The 20,462-nt window shown below is 35.6% G+C and overlaps 1 protein-coding gene across 5 annotated transcripts in view; it reads right to left on the bottom strand.

Moving 5' to 3' along the window:
• LOC150093725 (anoctamin-5-like) overlaps nucleotides 1-20,462 on the bottom strand; it is a 276,581-nt gene that overhangs the window by 139,805 nt on the left and 116,314 nt on the right. For all 5 annotated transcript variants that reach the window (XM_090413123.1, XM_090413120.1, XM_090413121.1 and 2 more), the window contains one exon: nucleotides 8,164-8,298. In XM_090413123.1, coding sequence (XP_090269249.1) covers nucleotides 8,164-8,298 — 135 coding nt within the window. The remainder of the gene's footprint in view (nucleotides 1-8,163; nucleotides 8,299-20,462) is intronic.

Below are 20,462 nucleotides of genomic sequence, written 5' to 3'. Positions count from 1 at the left end.
TTCACATTTTTATATATCTGGAACCAAGGAGACCAAATATGTGCAACAAGTGCAGTCATATCAAGAACTTGTAAAGAGGCAAAAATGACTTCTATCCTTACATGTCAATGTTTGTTTCAACGTCGCAATTATCCTGTGAGTTGTATTTACAATTTTTGTTATGTGACCTTTGAACTTAAACTTTCCATTCACATAACTCCAAGATCTCTAGCCTCATCAGCTATTCCAAGCATAATCCCACTAATATACTATGTTTGGATATCGCATCACACCAAAGTGCACAACTTTGCATTCGACTAACAGTCAATCAACATTCTACTAACAGTCAATCATTTGCCCAAACTTCCAGCCTATTCACTCTATAATGTTGATATTAGTAGCATCTCTGATTGCCCTGCCTATCTTTGCACCATTAGCAAACAACTGAAGATCTCCTATCAGTCCCTTTCAATATCATTCATGATGTATAGATTAAACAACAATGGTCCAAGGATGGATTCCTGGGGCACACCACTGGTTACCTTAAATCTGGCAAATTTACATCACTTATATACCACTTTCTGATACCTTTCTGTCAGCACACCCACTTATCCAAGCTAACAGTATATATTCCAATTCCATATCCTCTAGTTTATGCAACAGCTGCCTTTCATGTTGTATCATATCAAATGCTTTAACAAATTTCAACAGTTTAATACACAAAAATTAAAAACATTACACTCAACGACCAAGATCTATTAGTCAGCCTTGACATAACTTCCCTTTTCACCAATGTCCCAATCAATGACACTATCTTACTCTTACAGAACATATTTCCACACGACATCACGGCCCTCTTTGCCCATGTACTCCGCTCTGGATATTTCGTGTGGCAAAACAATTTTTACCTTCGAAAAGAGGGTATACAGCCATGGGCTCACCACTTTCTCCCCCAATAGCGAACTTTCATATGGAAGACTTTGAGCAACGAGCTCTAGAGTCTGCGTGCCTAAAGCCCAAAATTTGGCTCAGATACATCGATACAATACGATACGATATTTTTGCCATTTGGCCCCACGGCCACAAAGCACTAAATACATTCCTTAGTCGCCTGAACACACAACACAAACGCATCCAATTCACCATTGAAATAGAAAAAACAACTCTCTTCCATTCCTAGATACACCTATCACACGTCTTCCTTCAGGCTGTCTCTCCTCCTGAGTTTACCGCAAACATACACACACAGGCCAGTACATACACAAAACTTCTTATCATCACCCAACACAAAAACTAGAGGTCATAAGCACCCTTAAACACAGAGCTCAAACTATCTGTTCAAATGAACAAGCTCTTAACCATGAATATGAGACTATCAAACATACCTTTATAAAAAACGGATATGTTACTGTGAAAGAACCAATATCTGGCAAATGTCGATATTCTCCGGTGAATGTCAGCATTCACACAGTCGTTTGGTATGTACAAAATATTTGCTAAATATCATTATTTCTCACCTACACCGGCAAATGCCGACATTCAGCATGCACTGATGGTGAATGTTGAATAAAAATATTTTTATTACGTTAAGACAAAAATGCAACTTTTTAATATATGATATATGTCAAAATAGGAGAAATAATATGATATGTCAAAATAGGAGAAAGCTTAAGTAACAGCACATGTAAATAAACTGTTGAACCTAAAACGAACAGTACATTCTAAATCAGAAAAGAAAATAATACCAATAATAAACTTACACATAAATTATGTGATTAACGTTATACAGTCTTATTTATTACAACAACTTAAAACTGTTATGACACTTTGAATTGCACAAGAGTCCCTTGCTTTTACAACTGCATTTAGTCGCGGAACACTTCTTTCGTTTCGACCCCCACCAGAGCTTATCTGTGCTTGTCAACATATACCGGTGATGGTTTGAATGTATAATAATATAACCAAATATTCGGTCTTTCACCAAAGTATTTGGTTTGTGTCGACATTCACCGGAGAATATTGACATTCTCTAATTTCGGTCTTTCACGGTAACAGATATAGTATAAAAACCATTCACAAAGATACCTCTAATAACAAAAAAGATTTCAAGAATGCTATTGCTATACCATATATTAGAGGCGTTTCAGAAAAAATAGACAGAACACTACACAAATACAACATCAAAACCACCTTTAAACCCCCGACAAAATTAAGACACCTACTCAGTTCTTCCAAGGATCCTCTGCCACACCTATCCCACCCAGGGGTTTACAAAATACAGTGCACATGTAACATACCATACATAGGGGAAACAGGGCGAACCATCCCAATCAGGAAGAATGAACACAAACGACACATAAAATACCTCCATTTTGGAAAACCGGCCTTTCTGACCACGCACTCCAAACATACCACAGAATTGATTGGAAAGGTACCAAGTCCCTACACTACACCAAAACCTAGTTCAAGCTGAAATTCAAGGAAGCATGTGAAATGCTCAAACATGATCTGAATCTGAATAAAAATTATAGGTTTTTTGGGGGTTTTTTTCCCTGAACAGTCAGTAGCAACCTATACTGTACAAATCCAGAAGATAATTGTAATATAACAATATGAACTGTATAATTCCAGAAGAATCCTAGTATGTGAGGACTTTAGCAGAGTATTGTAGTTTTTATTGGTAATTTTTTTTTAAATCACTAGAGGGCAGGCTAAGAAAAAAGATTAATTAACAACGTAGATATAATTTACCTGTATAGAGTGCAACAGCATGTAGCTTGGTTCTTATACACATGTATCCTTCTGATGATGACCTCAATACAGGGGTCGAAATGTCAAGTTATTGTTTTATTATTAATCAGTAAAATAATCTTTTCAACACGTGTGCTTTGTGTCCCTAAATTCATAAATATGAAATTTCAACAGTGTCACAGTGTATCCATTTCCTTTATCCAACTCAGCAGTAACATTATTATAAAATATGAGCATATTGCTCAGACACTCCCTTTAGTAAACCCATGCTGTTCCTTGAAAAGTATATCTTGCTTTTCCGCCTGTTTCTGTATGCAAGTTGTTACCAACTTCTCTAAAATCTCTACAATTACTCCATAGATACAGACAGGTCAATAGTTAGACACATCAGTCTTTGCACCAGCCTTGTGCAATGGGATTATCATACATTCTTTTTTTTCCCTGTGGGATCTTTCCTGAGCTGACTCAAATCATGCAAGCACATCAAGGACTTAGCCAGTTTAGGTGAACATGCTATACTCCCACTCCCTATCATACCCAAATGACTCAACTGCAAACATCACCCATAGAAAAAGCTAATCTCCTGGCTTCACACTTTGCCTCCAATGCATGCATAACTGACAATGGCAAATGCCCCAGTCATTCCAACTGCCCAACATACAATGCCCCTTGTATCCTTTTGCCAGAAAGAGATCATAAACCTGTTGTCAAAATTAGACAAAAAAAAAAAAAACTCCTGGCCCTGATGGCATTCCTCCAATTGTCCTGAAGGTCTGTGCAGCAGAACTGACTCCTATCCTATGCTGTCTGTACGTACTCTCTTACTCCACTGGTATAAATATCCCAAAGCCTGGAAATTGGCCTATATTCAACCCATTCCTAAAAAGGGTGACAAATCGCTGCCATCTAACTACCACCCTATCTCACTCACCTCAATCCTATTTAAAGTGATGGAGAAAACCATGAATGCTCAACTCCTACTCTACCTTGAACGTATCCAGCTATTAAGCGACCTGGTACGGATTCCATCAATGCCGATCAACAGGTGACCTGCTTTCATATATCACCCATCTCTGGACATATGCCATGGAAAAATTTGGCAAATCCCAAGTAGTTGCACTTGATATCTCTAAAGCCTTGGATCAGGTCTGGCACAAAGGCTTACTAAGCAAACTTCCATCATTTGGACTGTCTCAGGACTTCTGCAGATGGATTTCCAGCTTTCTGTCTGGACACACACTATGTGTGATGGTAGATGTCTCCCTATCCTCCACCATCCAACTAATGCTGGGATTCCACAAGGTTCAGTTCTCTCATTGACCTTCTATATCAATGACCTACTTCAGTTGACCTCCAACCCAATACAGTTTTGCAGATGACAGCACATTGCACTCCTCCCTTTCATTCGATAAACCTTACCCTACACAACTCACTTCAACCCCACAAGAACATCAACAACAACTTTTCTTAATTCGGACCTCCAAGCCATCCTTCAATGGGGCTCAGATAACCTCGTCAACTTCAATGCTAGTAAAACCCAGTTCTGTCTTATTTCCCACAAAAAAGAATAATTTTCTCCCAGTCTTATTTTTGATAACACTCAAATTCCCAGACAAGATGAAATTTCTCTTCTCGGAATTACTTTGACATCTGGCATAAACACATCACAACCATTACATCCTCAGCTTCCAAAAAACTAAGCTTTCTCTCAAGATGTTACTTCACCTCAAAACAGCTGTTAACCTTATACAAATCACAAATCCACCCAGCTGTTGAATACTGTTCTCGCATTTGGAGTGGGGGTCCTAAAAGCTCCCTCAAAATGCTTGACTCACTACAGAGGAGAACAATTAGACTGATAAATGATCCATCTCTTACCAACTCACTCCTTCCACTTTCACACAGACGTTTAGTCTCTGCAGTTTGTATATTCTATAAATATTTCCATGGAAAATGTTCATCTGAAATATCAATAATTCCCCCACTCTGTACTAAGCCCATTGGAACACGTACAGCTGCTGCCCAACATCATTTCACAGTACATCTTGAAACCCACAGAACAATTATCTTTTCCTCCTCCTTCGTCCCTGCTACTGCTGTACTGTGGAACAATCTTCCCCTGATGTATTTCCCAAGGAATACAATATACAGGCTTTTAAATCAAATGTCAACAAGTTTCGCCTTTCCCATCCCACTACCCACATACAGTACTAAAGTACTATAGGTTGACCAGCCAACCTCTCGTATATGGGCCCAATATAAAAAAATCCTCCTTCTCATGCTCCTCTGTCTTTTCATCCAATGCAATGATAGTACTGGGTAGTAGTTTTGGTACAATACTTATAACTTTTCTGGTCAGAACTTGACATATTTCATAACTCTTCTTACTCTTATTCTCACAACATTCTTTCCACATCTTACAGATGTTTTGTTTAATGAGATTGCACATCCATTCTATTTGTTCTTCTAACTCTACGGACACATTCAGATATTAAATCATTTAAGCATCTTTTCAAAGCTTTCTATGCACTGCTGATATCCTTCCCATTCAACAACTCAACTGATACCATGGAACTAAAAATTGCATTTTCTTGAGTCTGACATAATTTCTAGATTAGTACAGCATATAACATGTCCTGAATGGAATATCCATATAGTTGGCTACTTCTCAGGATAGTACAGCATGATCATGGTCACTAATTGGTGGCAAAACAGTCACATCCTTAACTGAAACACTTTGTGATACTTTTATCAAATTGAACACTCTTCGTCCTCGAGTTTATTCTTTCACATACTGCTTGAGAAAATTGTCATGCAACATCTCAATAAATTTTCCTTCATTCTTATCATGAGTTTTCTTTTCTCTGCTACCCAATTGATATTCAGATAATTTAAGTTACCCATAATAATTACTTGTTTAATACTCATCAGGGCATTTCTTTGTCCCAACAACTGAACCTCCAGGTCTGCAGCAACATCCCACTGTGTATTTCATCCTGCTAGCCTCCACTTCACACTGTAGAGACTCAAACTCAGTTCTACACAAGACAATATTATCATTATTGCTTTCATGAATTTTTCTCCTAACTAGACTCAAGTCATCTGATATCATTAGTGGTACCTCCCTCCATTACCTTTCTGTCATTCCTAAAAACACTATACCCATTACACTCGATTCCAGTTACTACATCCAACTCGAAGCCAGGTTTCATTAATGCCAAGAATTTTAAGACAAACTATTCACCAAAGCAACAAACTCAACCAATTTGTTTCTAATGTTCCTGGCACTTCACTATATAACAAGTTACTTCCTCATTTTTTCTTGTTAAATCTACAGTCTGCTTGGTCCAGTTTGGCAATTCCCCCCCCCCCCCCCCACACACACACTTAAAATGTCCAAATCCAAAGTATAGTCCATCCATCCATTCAGCAGATTTATAACTGTGTTCATTGTTTTGTATCACTATTACATCTACAAATCCTGGCTGTACTTACATATACATACTCAGCATTGCTCTCAACATGATCTAGTTTCCCTGAATCTGCATATTAGGCTATTATTTTCAATTATTGTTTTTATTTCATTGTCCCCATATATGTAATTTTTTATGTCCCTAGACTTTCATATGCTGCCAATGTAATAATTTCTTTCATATTATTCCATTCTTTCTCAATATCTTCATTTCTTGTATTAATCTTCTTGGCATATATTTCTTATACTTAAATTGTTTAGTAGTCTTACTTAATAATTATATTTTGTTTCTCCAGTTTATTATTTATTTTGTATTTTTGGTAATCAGTTTGGTGGAAACCTTCATTTGGCCTGCTCTAAATAATGAATCTATATTTCTAGTCCTCTCCTACCTTTAACATCTAGGAAGAGGCTTGTTGCTTTTTCATTTGCTATAAAGTAGCCGATTATTGCCTTTTGTCCTCTTGCACACCTTGTATATTTATGTATATTTTTATGTTTATAGAATGTATTCTTTATTTTCATATTATTATATAATCAATAAGTCGTTTTCTATTTTTGTTTATTGTTGATTTTCTAAATATTTTTAATATTATTATTAATTTTTTTTCATGCCTATTCTTGCATTAAGATCTCTAGCTATAAATCTTTTTGTTTAATGTTTCATATATTCTTTGTAACTGTATGTAAAAGTCATCATTTTCCTTTTCTTTTCCTTCTTTAGGGACATATCTGCCAACTGTTAAAGTGGCTTTATTTAATGTTAATTAAATAAAGCAACTTCTAATATTAGGAAGTTGCTTTATTCTTCTAATATTCTTTCATTCCAATATATACAACGGGCTATATTTGCTTTAGTTCATTTATGGATCCAAATCATTATGACAGCTTTTGCACATATTCATTTATTCACTCCATTTTATGATATGATATCTCTTTAGTTCCTTTAAGTATTTTTTTTTGTTGTTGTTGTTGTTTGTTTGTTTCTAGAAGAACTGCAATTCCTATGTTTTCTTCATTTAAAATTTTACCCAACTCTTCTTCTCTATGTGCTATGCTTCTAACATTCCATGTGGCATATTTCACCACATTTTTCTTTTTCCAAAGTTTCTTTGCCTTTTCTAACTGCAGTTCTTAGCCATGTTTTACATCCATTTTAGATCGAGTTGAGAATTGAGTTGACATAGGGAAAACAAATATTACTTGAAAGTAATATTTGTTTCTCCTATGTCAAGTTACTACCATGACAATAGGTATCTTAGTGATGGGACCAATAAGATACCTTTGTCTTAGGGAAACCAGACATGCCTCTTTTATTCAATAATTACTCAATAAATACCAATTATAAACTGCTCATAAACTAATATTTAAACTACTTTACTTGCTCTCTAAAAGATGAACAGAAAGCTAAATGGAAAGAAAAAGACCAAAATTATATAATTATGAACCATTATGGACAAAAGGGATTAGCAAACTACAGGCTTAACACTACACACAGTAAGATGGAGAGAAACTATTACCCTAAAAATGACTCTGCTTCTGAAGTGACATTCTGGGAATCTGCTTTTGCTCCACATAACAATTCTAATCTAAACAAATCTGAATGTAAAAAAAAACCTGCCAAATATCTGTCATCTGAGAGACTGTCATTTTCCATTTAAATTAACAAAAAAAAACTTATATTTTTTATTGCACAAAGAGGACATAGTTAAAATACTTGAATATTTGTTTAAAATTCCATGTTCTTATTCAATTTTGCTGTGTCTACTTTTGTGTTCTCTGCATTCTTGAAAATACCTCAGTTACTGCAAGAAAAATACTAGATCAAAATATGAAATTTTTTTTTTTAACCTGTTGCACTCTTAATAAGACCTACTTTTTACAAAGCTTTTAAATTAAAATTCCTTTATTAACATGTACAAAAAACACAAGTTTAAAAAGTGAAATAAAAATATTCTTACCTTGGGATATTTGAATTTAGAGTAATGCACCCATAGATGAAGCACAACAAACCAACTACAGATGCAGGAATAAGCATGTAAGTATAAAATCCCAGCCAAGCAAAATAAAGTCCAACCTTAACTCCAAAGTAATGCCTGAAAATAAAACATCATGTGGTAATAAAAACTACTGAAGTCCTTGAAGAGAATTTTTCTTACATTAAAAATATTCTTAACCTTTATTTGAAATTAAAAAAAATTTTTTTTTTTGGCTTAAACAAAAAAAGTCATATGGATGAAATAGATCAATTAATTTTTACTTGGTATCCATGTTATCCTAATTGGTATCCAAATGTTATTTTAATTTGAATGTGCACTTCACACCCATGTATTTATCGATGTAAGACTAGTACAGGAGAGTAATGGATTAAATAAAAAAAAGATGAGAAAAATAAACATTACTTGACAAACTAGAATATAAATCATGATAATTGATCTATTTCATATTAAAAAATATGAAATAGATCAATTTCTATTTCATATTTATTCAATTGATCTATTTCATATTAAAATTCCATATTAAACTTAATATGGATTTTACTTACATAATTTTTTATATTACATAAGTAAAATCACGGGCATATCGGGTGGCAAATCAAGGGTGTATTTCAAGGGCACATTCAGTATGATTTTCAAATTAAACAAGTAGAGCAAAAACTGGATAATTCAACAATGAACAATATCTAAGCTGAAAAAAACTTCACCTGAGCAAATCCATCTCTTTGCTCTGAGAAACCCTTTCCGAAATTACTTTCGGTATTCATGGAAAGGCCCTCTTCATTTATCAAGAATAGTTCTCATTTTAAAGCAAATATATCTGAGTTTAAATAAGAATAAATCTTTGATTTATTCTTATTTATCTGAGAATAAATCTTTGCTTAGATGATTTCCTTTTCAATTTAAATACTGTGTCTTTATTCACAAATCTTCCATTAGATATTAGATAGAAACACTTGACTTCCTCAAGCAAGATTTTCTAACAGACACTGTCTGCCTATTTGACTTTGTTGTTCACTCTGGCTACTTCACATGCCAGAATAAGCTTTACCAACAAATTAAGGGTACATCAATGGATAGTCGTCTTTCACCTATACTTGCAATTTCATGGAACAATCAGAAATAATTAATTTTTTTTAATGAATTAATGATCTCTTGTTAAAGTTATTTTATTAGGATCTTAATGTATTTAGACTGTCACTCCATATCGTTCAAGCATTTTCATTGTTGAATCTGCTGGTTCCTGTTCAAGTTGTTTAATCTAAAAGTCATACTGAAGATGCCCTTGACGGTGGAGTGAAAATAAAATATTAAGTAAAATTCATATTAAGTTTAATTAAAAGTAAACAGTTTAATTATTATTATTATTATGGATATCTCCATGGAGTCAGTAGACTCACTGCGGGAGACCCAAACTATCAAAACAATATCTATCATATCTGTTCTTGAATTCATTTACAGACGAAGAACTCACAACTGAGCCAATGCATTCCATTCATTCACCACCCTCCAGGCAAAAAACCTCATTCTCACACCCTTGTTAACCACACTTTTGCTTAATTTCCAGGGATGACTTCTTGTTCTTCCATCACTATCAACACAACTGAAACATTTTCCTTGCATCAATCTTATAAAAACCTTTTAGTAATTTAAATGTTTCTATCCCCTCTTCTTCGCCTATCAACCAACCTCTGCAATCCACAAGCTCTCAATCAATGTAGGGAGCATTTTTTACATCACCCACCAACTTAGTCACTCTCCTCTGAAACCTTTCCACAACCTCCTCATCTCCAAGGAATACAGGTGACAGACCTGAGCACAGTAATCCAAATGTGGAAGTATCAATGCTTTAAGGGGAATAATAACCTCATTATCTTTGGATGTTAGTGTTTTTACATCCTGATACCTTCACTATGTGGAATTTTCATTTATCATGGTGTAACATGAAGAGAAAATAAAATAAAACCCCTGTATAAGAGCTAATACATAAATTGTTTAAAGAAAGAAAAATATTCTTGCATCCAAGTAAAAATATATATTTTTACTTGGATTCAAGAATATTTTTCCTTGATTGTCATTGGCAATGACAATCAAGGAAAAGAAGGAGTAGCCATAGTATTCAACACAAAATACGAGGCTAATCTTCTTGAATGGCAGGCAGTCTCAAGTACAGTAATGTGGTCAAATATGAGAATGGGGAACTGGACAATGAGACTTACTTGTGTCAATGGTCCTACAGAAGGTTCTACTAAGGTAGAAGTGGAGGAATTTTTTGAGGCTTTAGAAAAAGCAACTGACACAATGAAAAAGGAAAAGTTGGTCCTTGTTGGGTCCAGAGTAGGAAATGATTGTGAGACATACAAAATTGTTTTGGGAAAATTTGGAGAAAAGAGCAAAGCTAATAATAATGGCAAATATCTGTTGGATTTCTGCTCAGGACATGGATTTATTACTAACACCATGTTCCAACATAAAAATGTGCACAAATTCACATGGAGAGAAGAGGCAAGGAAAAAGAAAAGTCTCATTGACTATGTTATTGTTGATAGTGATGTTTTCTCCCTGGTGCAGGACACCAGAGTGTACAGAGGATTTGAAATTGGAAGTGATCACTATTTAGTCTTGAGCAGGATAAAATTGAATTTCATATTAAAAAGAACAACATGTAAGAAAGTTTTAAAGCAAATAAAACTTCAGCAGCTCTCAGATGTGAACTGTAGACTAAAATACACAAAGATTATTGAAGAAAAAATGAAAGAGTTTGAGAACAGGAACCAAATCTTGGAGATTCAGTGGCAAGCCTTGAAGAAAGCCCTGATTGATTCATCTAGAGAGGCATGTGGTGAAGTTGTCTGCAAGGATAGAAAAATTAGAACTCCATGGGGGACAAAGGAAGTTAAAGAGGCAGTGAAGGAAAAGAAGAAAGCATACCAAAAGTTCCTGGCAAATAAGTCAGCTTGTGCTCTTAGAGAATACAGAGACAAATGCAAGAATGCTAAACACTGTGTAAAACTAGCTAAACAAAAGTCATGGGAGGACTTTGGCAAGAATATAGAAAATAAATATCAAGAAGGTGGCAAAATATTCTGGAGGTTGTTGAAGCTTAGGAATGGAGGAAAGAGTGCTGTAAAAGGAGTTAGAGATGATAAAGGTGACATGAAAACGGAAGAAAAAGATATCCTTGAAGTATGGAGTAATTACTTTGAAAAACTGCTAAATGAAACAAGCAGTGATGACGGCACAGTGGTAAAAAACACTGACCAGGCATGCAATCAGGAATATACACATATCCATACTTGAAATAGAAAAAACCATCAAAGGCTTAAAATGTGAAAAGGCAGCTGGAGTAGATGATATTAGACCAGAAATGCTGAAGCATGGTGGTATAAAAGTCTTACAGTGGCTGCACTGCATTGTTCAGAAAGCCTGGACAGAGGGACAAATTCCCAATGATTGGAGTAGAGCTCTCATAGTACACATATATAAAAAGGGAAATAAAACTGAATGTGAGAATTACAGAGGTATTTCCCTACTAAGTGTTCCTGGCAAGATCTATGCAAGTATACTTGAGAAACGAATGAGAAGAATTGTGGAAGAAAAGCTGGGTGAAGAACAAGCTGGATTCCGGCCAAATAGAGCTGTCAGGATCAGATCTTCACTTTACGACAAATAGTGGAGAAATCATGGGAATATAACAAAGATCTCTATTTGAGTTTTGTCGATTTGGAAAAGGCATATGACAAGGTGCCAAGAGAGAAGCCATTCAATACACTACAGTTATATGGTGTCAATGGGGCATTATATCAAGCAATACTTAGTCTTTATTTGAGTTGTAAGTCAGCAGTTAGAATTGAAGGAAGTACAGGAAGATGGTTTAATGCTAAATCTGGTGTGAGACAAGGATGTACATTATCCCCTCTGTTTTTCATTATCTATATGGATCACATTATGAAGGAAAGTGATATTAAACATGATATCAAAATTGGAGATGTTAATGTCAGCTCTTTGCTTTATGCGGATGATGTTATACTTCTAAATAAATCCGCTTCAAGTCTGCAAGATTCTCTGACTAAATTGAATAACTGTTGTAACAGATATGGTATGAAGGTCAGCAATAAGAAGACAAAGACAATGAAAATAGGCAGAATCAGTGAAAATGTCAGCTGTGTTGTGAATGGAGAACCTGTGGAACAAGTAAAACATTTCAGCTACTTAGGCACAATTTTTAGTGAAGATGGTAAATTAAATATAGAAATAGACAACAGAATCAGCAAAGCGGGTATGGTGGGAAGTCAATTGAATAAATTCATATTGACTAACAGAGAAATTAATCAGAACACTAAATTAGCTGTATACAAGACAGTGTTTAAACCAGTTTTAACTTATGGATTGGAGAGCTGGGTCAGAAGTAAAACACTTGACCAAAGACTAGAGAAAGATTAGAGGTGTGAACAGATGGCATCAATGGCAATATCATATTAAAAACGAGGATATTAGGAAAGAACTTGACATTGTCAGTATCCAGGAATGCGTTAGCAGAGCTAATCTCAGGTGGTATGGTCACTTAAATAGAATGGGAGAGGAAAGATTAGCAAAACAAGTGTTCTCTGCCAGGTTGGCAGGAAAACGCCCCAGAGGAAGACCAAGATATAGGTGGATTGATACGGTACAAAGTGCCTTAGACGATAGAAATATAAGATCTGATAATGTTGGAGTCTTGACAAGTAACAGACTTATTTGGAGGAAAATTGTAGATAGGAAGTTAGTAATGATGTAATTTTTTCATGTGGTATTATCCTATCCTGTACACCCCTTGAGGGTACATGGCAGGAATTTGATGATGGTGATGGTGAAGAATATTTTTCTAAAAAAAAAAGTGTTTGTTGAACTAAATAATAAAAGAAGGAATATATTACAGTTGTGATATGAAAAAATTAGTTAAGTAAGACAGAAAAGATTAATCATGAGAAATTGTATGTGAGAGGCTAGTTTTAACACTTGAAATGAGAGATTAAAATATTAAGTAAATTCTTAGAAAATTTTGGAAAGGGGATTAATTTGAGGCTAGCAAAAGACTATCGCTCAGGGTCAATTCCCGAATTGAGATGTCGTCACGTGTGAGTTGCGTGCTTGCCGACCGCAGGACGTTTGGCAGAAAAAACGCAACCCTAATTGGTCAGTGAAGTCGAATCCAGTAAGGGGTGGAGAAAAGAAATTAAAGAAGGTGCCAGTAGGGGTCAAGGTATAAAAGGGTTAGACCCCCACACACACACACATGGCTCTTTCCCGGATAGTTTCTTCACGAGCTTTTCATATAGGTTTTTCACGCGGCTTTCCTGAGTGGTGGGGTTGGAGTTAATCTCCGTCCGACACAACAAGGAAACAAAAGTGAGTGGGATTTCGATTCCGTATTCCTATGGTAAGAAACAAGGAATGCCATTTAGCTAAAGGAAAGAAGGTATTGTCTATGTGTTTCATCATCCAGTGACAATAACGAAAAGAGGAAATCTATAAAGAAGTCAGTGCCCACGTGGTGAGTTTCACAGCCATTATATAGATGATTCTAAGTGTGTCCTTAATTCAAGTACGAAAAGTTAAGTTGGAAAAAGCCCAGTTTAATGCCAAAAGAACTTTGGAGTGACAGATTATAGAGGAGTTCATCCCAGGATAGTACAATCGGAAAAACGGTAGAGGCCTATATAGAAAACCCAAGTCAAAAGGTACTGTAAAAATCTCATATTAATTGAAATCGTAGGTAATTGTAATCATTGTTCTATTACTGAACAGTTGAAGAGACTGAGGAAAATTATACTAGGACCATAGTACATGACTGACTGTAATGAGAGTATGATTGTTAATATTAATTATTTAACTATTCAAGTGTCCTGAGATTTATGCATGTGTATTGTAACTTATATCTGAATACAGCATATAGTGTACTCAGACTAATTTAGGGTTAACTAAAGTGTTAATTAGATCTGGGGTTATACATATGATTGTATGTATTGAAATTTGTTATGGCAGCATGATCGCAATACCCATATAGGATCTTAGCCAAGTACTTGTGGTTAGCTAATGTTATTTTGTAAATGTTTTCTTAGTATTGAATTGAGTTATATATATTAGAATTTGAATTGTAACATGCTAATGAGTTTAATAAATTTTTGTTCATTGATAATAGTTGTCTGAAATTGCTGCCCAATGCACCACTTGAAAACGTACGAACCTAATCACGCAGGAGGGGAGAATATTTAGATGAGTTACGAGATAAAGTGTCACGACTGCAATATTGGTTTTCACACTCAGACATATTTTTGTGATTGCTCCTTGTTTTTGTAATTTATATCTCAAACTAAATGTCCCAAAAGGCGCAGTATAATATAAATATTAGGGACACTAAGGGAAGAAATAGCTTAAATATTTGTATTTTGGGGTGATATCTTGTACACAGATAAAAGTTGAATATAGATAAGCAGAATTTCACTAGATAGAATAATAATCATAAATTGGGACACAACAGTGTGTTCCTCAATAACCAAGTAATCCTATGTGCAATCTTAGACGCCTTAGCAATGTGTCCCCTGAACTTCATCTCTCTATCTACCAACACCCCTAAGTCCCTAGCCTCATCAATCTCTTGGAGTACCATTCCATCAATGTAGTACACAGCTAGTAATCTTTTAATCCCAAAACGCATAACTTTACACTTTTCCACATTGAACTGACATCCATTTCCTTTTGCCAATTTTACCAGCTTATTTAAATCATCCTGCAAACTCCTAACATCAGCTTGATTTTTTATTGCACTACCCAACTTTGCATCATCAACAAAAATTAAGCCATTTCCTATATCATTTATGTACAAATTAAACAACAATGGCCCAAGCAAAGAGCCCTGAGGCACACCACTGGTCACCTGCCTCATCCTGGACTCTGCTCCTCCATACACCACCTTCTGGTATCTCTCCCTGAACCATTCTCCTATCCATATCACCAGTTTAGTATCCATCCCCATCTGCTCCAATTTGCACAGCAGTATTCCATGCGGGTATCCTGTCAAAAGCTTTAGCAAAATCCAGAAGTATCACTGTGTAGCCATTTCTTTCATCCAACTCAGATGTCATTCTATTATAAAAAGCTAATAAATTGCTAAGGCAGGATCGACCTTTAACAAAACCATGTTGGTCCCTATAGAGTATCATATCCTGATCCACCAATTCTTGAATTTTGTCTTTAACCAACTTTTCCCACCATTCCCGAGATGGTGATTGGTTTGTAATTAACTACTGCAATTTTAGAGCCACCTTTATGCAAAGGAACTACTTTGTCTTCCTTCCACTCCCTAGGGACCATACCAGAGTTCAAACTTAAGTTAAATAACTAAGTAAGAGGCATTGACAATTCCTTTGCACATTCACGCAACACCCGATGATATTCCATCTAAACTAACAGCAGTGTTCGCATTTAAATTTTGCAATATACTAAGTACCTCTGATTTCTTAACTTCAATTCTCACATTAGTTATTTCTACAGGTACAGAGATATTCTCACTTGGGTGATACTTTTGAAAAGTGATCACTCAGTAACTCTACTATTACATCTGAATTGGTCACCTCGATACAATCAGCATGCACTAAGGTTACCCTTCGGAAGTCATTCTTCCTTTTACTTGCCACATAGCGGACGAACTCTTTGGGATTACCCTTGATCTCCTTGGCTAAGGTCTTCTCATAATCTGATTTAGCTTTTCTTACTATGCTGGTAACCTTCCTAGCTTGAGCCTTGTATTGCTCATGGGTGTACTGATCGCCTTTCTCCTTGTAAATTCTCCATAACATTTTCTTTTTTTTTTTGCAGATCAAGCTTGATACTACTACTCATCCATCTAATGCCTACCTTGTTTGTGTTCCTTTGGGGACACAATCTGATACTGCCTTCTTCAGATACCCGCTGATTTTATCCCATGCACTGCTAACATCTTTCCCCTGCAATATGTTCTGCCATGGGACTGCTGCAAGTTCACTCCGAAGCTTGTTATAATTGCCTAACCTGTAGTTCTGTATATACCCCTTCTTAAGAGAGAAATCCACAAATTTTGCAACCTTCCAAGTCAATACCACATGATCACTCTCACCAATTGGAGGTAATGAGGACACCTTACTTATGCATATATTCTGAACCAATGACCAGGTCCAACACTCTCACACCATGTGTGTCCCTTCAGTTATGTGCTGTTTCAAGTAATTATCTTGTAGATGTATGAATTCCATTTCCTTTTTGCCACGTGATATTTCCTCCTTCCAATTGATATCACCATAATTAAAATCCCCCACTAAATCACTAACCCTACACTCATTGCACTAATTTGCTGATGCATGAATTCAATATCACCCCTATACCCCCTGGCCTATAACAGCAACCAACTGTATATATTTGGTTGTGTTGGTCACTATTTCACACCAGACTGCCTCAAATGTACTATCATCTTGATATACTACTTTCTTTGGCTGCAACTCATCAGCTATCATCAACAGTACTCCTCCCCCCATTCTATCTTCTCTATCCTCTCTAAAAATACTGTACCCATCACATTCAATTCCAGTGACCACATCTTCTGCTGACAGTCAAGTTTCATTAATGCCTACAACTTTTGGCGAGATTTCACTGACTAATGCCAAAAATTCTTCCCTCTTATTTAGAATGCTTCTTGCATTTGTATACAAAAATTTCAGATTCCCTTTAGTTCTTGTACCAGCTTTAGAACTGATACATATGTCACTAATTTCAGTAGTCCCATGCCGATTTTTATCCCTCTATTCTGACATTTATTCCACGAATAAGGATCAACAATTATACAACCACTGCTTAAGTTTCTCCCTCTTACACTCAACCTTTTCAATTTTAGTTTCTCTGCCCAATTACTTCAACTTGTTCAGAAAACAGTAACTTCTTCAATCGCTTATGACCTTCCATGTTCAGATGCAACCCATCATCTCTTGCATACAGCTGTCTTTTGCCTTCAAACACACTCCCAACATCAACAAATTCCAGACCTCTTTTTTTGCACATTCTTGCAATCATATCATTCATTATCATCGCTTGTCTATGTAACTCATAATTGTCAAAACGAGGAGAACACGCACACTATCCTCCCATTGACACTTTTCTTCTTCATGATATCTAACAATGTTCTTAAATCTTTTGCTACCTGATTTATACTACCACTCAGGTAATTTTCACCCACCATAACTATCATCTTTTCTGCATCATGCCTTCTCTTTATTGCTAAAGCCACTCTCTCTATTGTTCCACCAGCCAAGCACTCCTCAGCCATACCGCTCTCCGTACCCTTAATCATAGAATCGCCATATATTTTACCACTCATAACTTCATTCAAGTCCAAACAAGAGTCACTCACTGCCTCATTTTCTACACTATTCAGCATGACTTTCCCAGTTTCATTACTCAATGCTCTTTTACTTACTCCCTCACTCTCATGACATCTCGTTTCTTCTAGACCTAAAGATTCAATCCAAAGATTATAGATTCAACCAACAGATAGGTTTATTAGCCTGGGTTCAAATGAGCATTACTCTGCAGGGTAAACTTTGTTTAAAAATTAAATAGCAGATACAGTAATTAAGTCTCTTCATATTATCATTGATATTACAATAAACACCTAGAACAAAAATGATATCAGAGCAACTGATATAACCACAAGAAAGAACATATGAGGATATAAGAATATAAGAACACAAGTTATCTTCATAATTCTACTACTAGCATGCTCTTTCTTGTGGTTATATCAGTTACTTTAATATCATTTTTGTTCTAGATGTTTATCAGAACATTCCAGCCCCCCCCCCACTGTACACACCAATTTTTTCCCCTTAAATTGACATAGTTATCATCATCATCAGCCATTATGAATCCACTGCTGGATAAAGGCCTTTCCAAGATAATTCCAAAACTGTCTGTCCATGACTCTCCTTTCCCATGTCACTCCTGCAAATCTAATGATATCATCAATCCACTGTGATTTAGGTCAGCGTTGTGGTCATTTTTTCTCTTGTGGAATCCAATCCAGTACTTCTTTTGTCCATCGTTGAGCTTGTCTTCGAACAATATGCCCAGCCCATTGTTACTTCAGATGCTTCACTCTTCCTATGATGTCAGAGACTTTAGTTTGATTTCTTATCCATGTATTCCTTTTGTGATCCAGTCTTGTGATACCAAGCAGACTTCTTTCCATACTGAATTGTGTTGTTCTTAATTTTTGAATTTCCTATGATAACAGCAACATGTCAATATGGAAAGAATACATTGGTTAAAAATTTACTCTTCAGGCATAATAGTAGTTAGCTTTTGAATATTGAATGTGTTTTCCAAATGCTTTCCACCCAAGCATCGTTAGCCTTTTAATTTTGTCCACAATATTTTGTTCCATTGATATCTGTTGTCCTTAAGTATATGTAATGATCTACTTGTTTGCACTTCATTTACACTTTGCAGATGACATAGTTATCTTTATTTCAACTGCACATGAATTACAGACTCATTATGATTTATTTTTATTCTTTCTGGTTGGACATAACTATTGAACATAACTTGGGTCTTCTTTAAGTTTATCTTTAGGCCAGCTGTTTTGCTAGCAATTTAGAGTTCATGGATGAGTCTGTAATTCACGTGCAGTTGAAACAAAAATAACTATGTCATCTGCAAAGTGTAAATGGCTTAAATATCTTCCATTTATCTTCAGACCTTTCCCTTCCCAATCAAGAAGTTTCAATATCTCTTCTAGGCATGCTGTGAATAATTTTGGAGATATTGTGTCACCCTGTCTTATACCTTTATATTTCCAGTACAGATATTTCCATTGAAATGAACTGCTGCTATGGCATTGGTGTATGCTGATTTGATGGTTCTGATGTATGGCTCCTCCACTTGTTCATTTCGTAATGCTTTAAGTATTTCATAAGTTTTAACTGAATCAAAAGCTTTTTCATAATCAATAAAATCAAGACATAATGGTAATTGATATTCATTACACTGTGATAATCTATTGCACAACTTGAATATGGTCCACTGTACTAAAGCCACTTCAAAAGCCTGCCTGTTCTTTTGGTTGTGCTAGGTCTAGAGTTGTAGAAAGCCAATGAGCAAAGACTTTTGTAAACACTTCATAAACCACCAATAGTTAGTCAAGTCTTTTACTTCACCTTTAATATGTATCAGAATTAAGGTAGCCTTCCTTCATGTTCTTGGTACATCATTTTTCGTCATACATAAGGTAAATAGTTTTGCTAAGATTTTGTAGACCATTTCTCCATGTGCTTTTAGAAATTCAACTACAACTCCATTTTCACCTGGAGCTTTTCTATTTTGCAAGCTTTTGATGCTCAACATAACTACTTCTTCTAGTAGAATCTGTGGTATTTCAGCTATTTGTGGTTGTCTTCTTCTCATCATCAAATTCCTGACATGTACCTTCAAGAGTACAGGATATGATAGTACTACATGAAAAATTTACATCATTGCTAACTTCCTATCTACAATTTTCCTCCAAATCAATCTGTTACCTGTAAAGACTCCAACATTATCAGATCTTATATTTCCATCTTCTAAGGCACTTTTTACTGTATCAATCCACCTATATCTTGATCTTCCTCTGGGTTTTTTTCCTGCCAACCTGGCAGAGAACACTTGTTTTGCTAATCTTAAGCAAATAAGAACACAATTTCGTCAGCTTAAACCACAATATAAAATGATGGTACAACATGACAGAATTTCAATCCAGCTGGGGTGTTTTCTGGTTAAACAAGGCCCTCATTGTTTCTGACAGGGAATCAGGGCAAACAGCAAAAAGTCAACTACTGGAACAAATCCTAAAACACACCCCAACTCAACATCAGCAGAGTTCAAGATCGATAATATCAACATAAGAAGCCTGAATGGCAAAGAAATGGAGCTAGCTGAGGAATTGGATAAGTACCAGATCGACATAATAGGGGTGACTGAAACAAAAAAGACAAAAACTGGTGAGATCATTCTGAGCAATAAATACAAAATGTTATATTCAGGCAATGACAATCAAGGAAAAGGAGTAGTCATAGCATTCAACACTAATGCAAGGCTAATTTTCTTGAATGGTAGGCAATTTCAAGTAGAGTAAAGGGGGGGAAATATGAGAATGGGGAACTGGACAATGAGACTTCTTTGTGTCCATGGTCCCACAGAAGGTTCTACTAAGGTAGAAGTGGAAT

The sequence above is a fragment of the Typopeltis vanoorti genome, chromosome 23 (assembly GCF_054136105.1).
Source record: "Typopeltis vanoorti isolate ZY-2024b chromosome 23, IOZ_Tvanoo_1.0, whole genome shotgun sequence".
In the NCBI taxonomy this organism is placed as follows: domain Eukaryota; kingdom Metazoa; phylum Arthropoda; class Arachnida; order Uropygi; family Thelyphonidae; genus Typopeltis; species Typopeltis vanoorti.
Note: the sequence above shows the minus strand (reverse complement) of the source record. Positions and strands in the feature narration are given on the sequence as shown.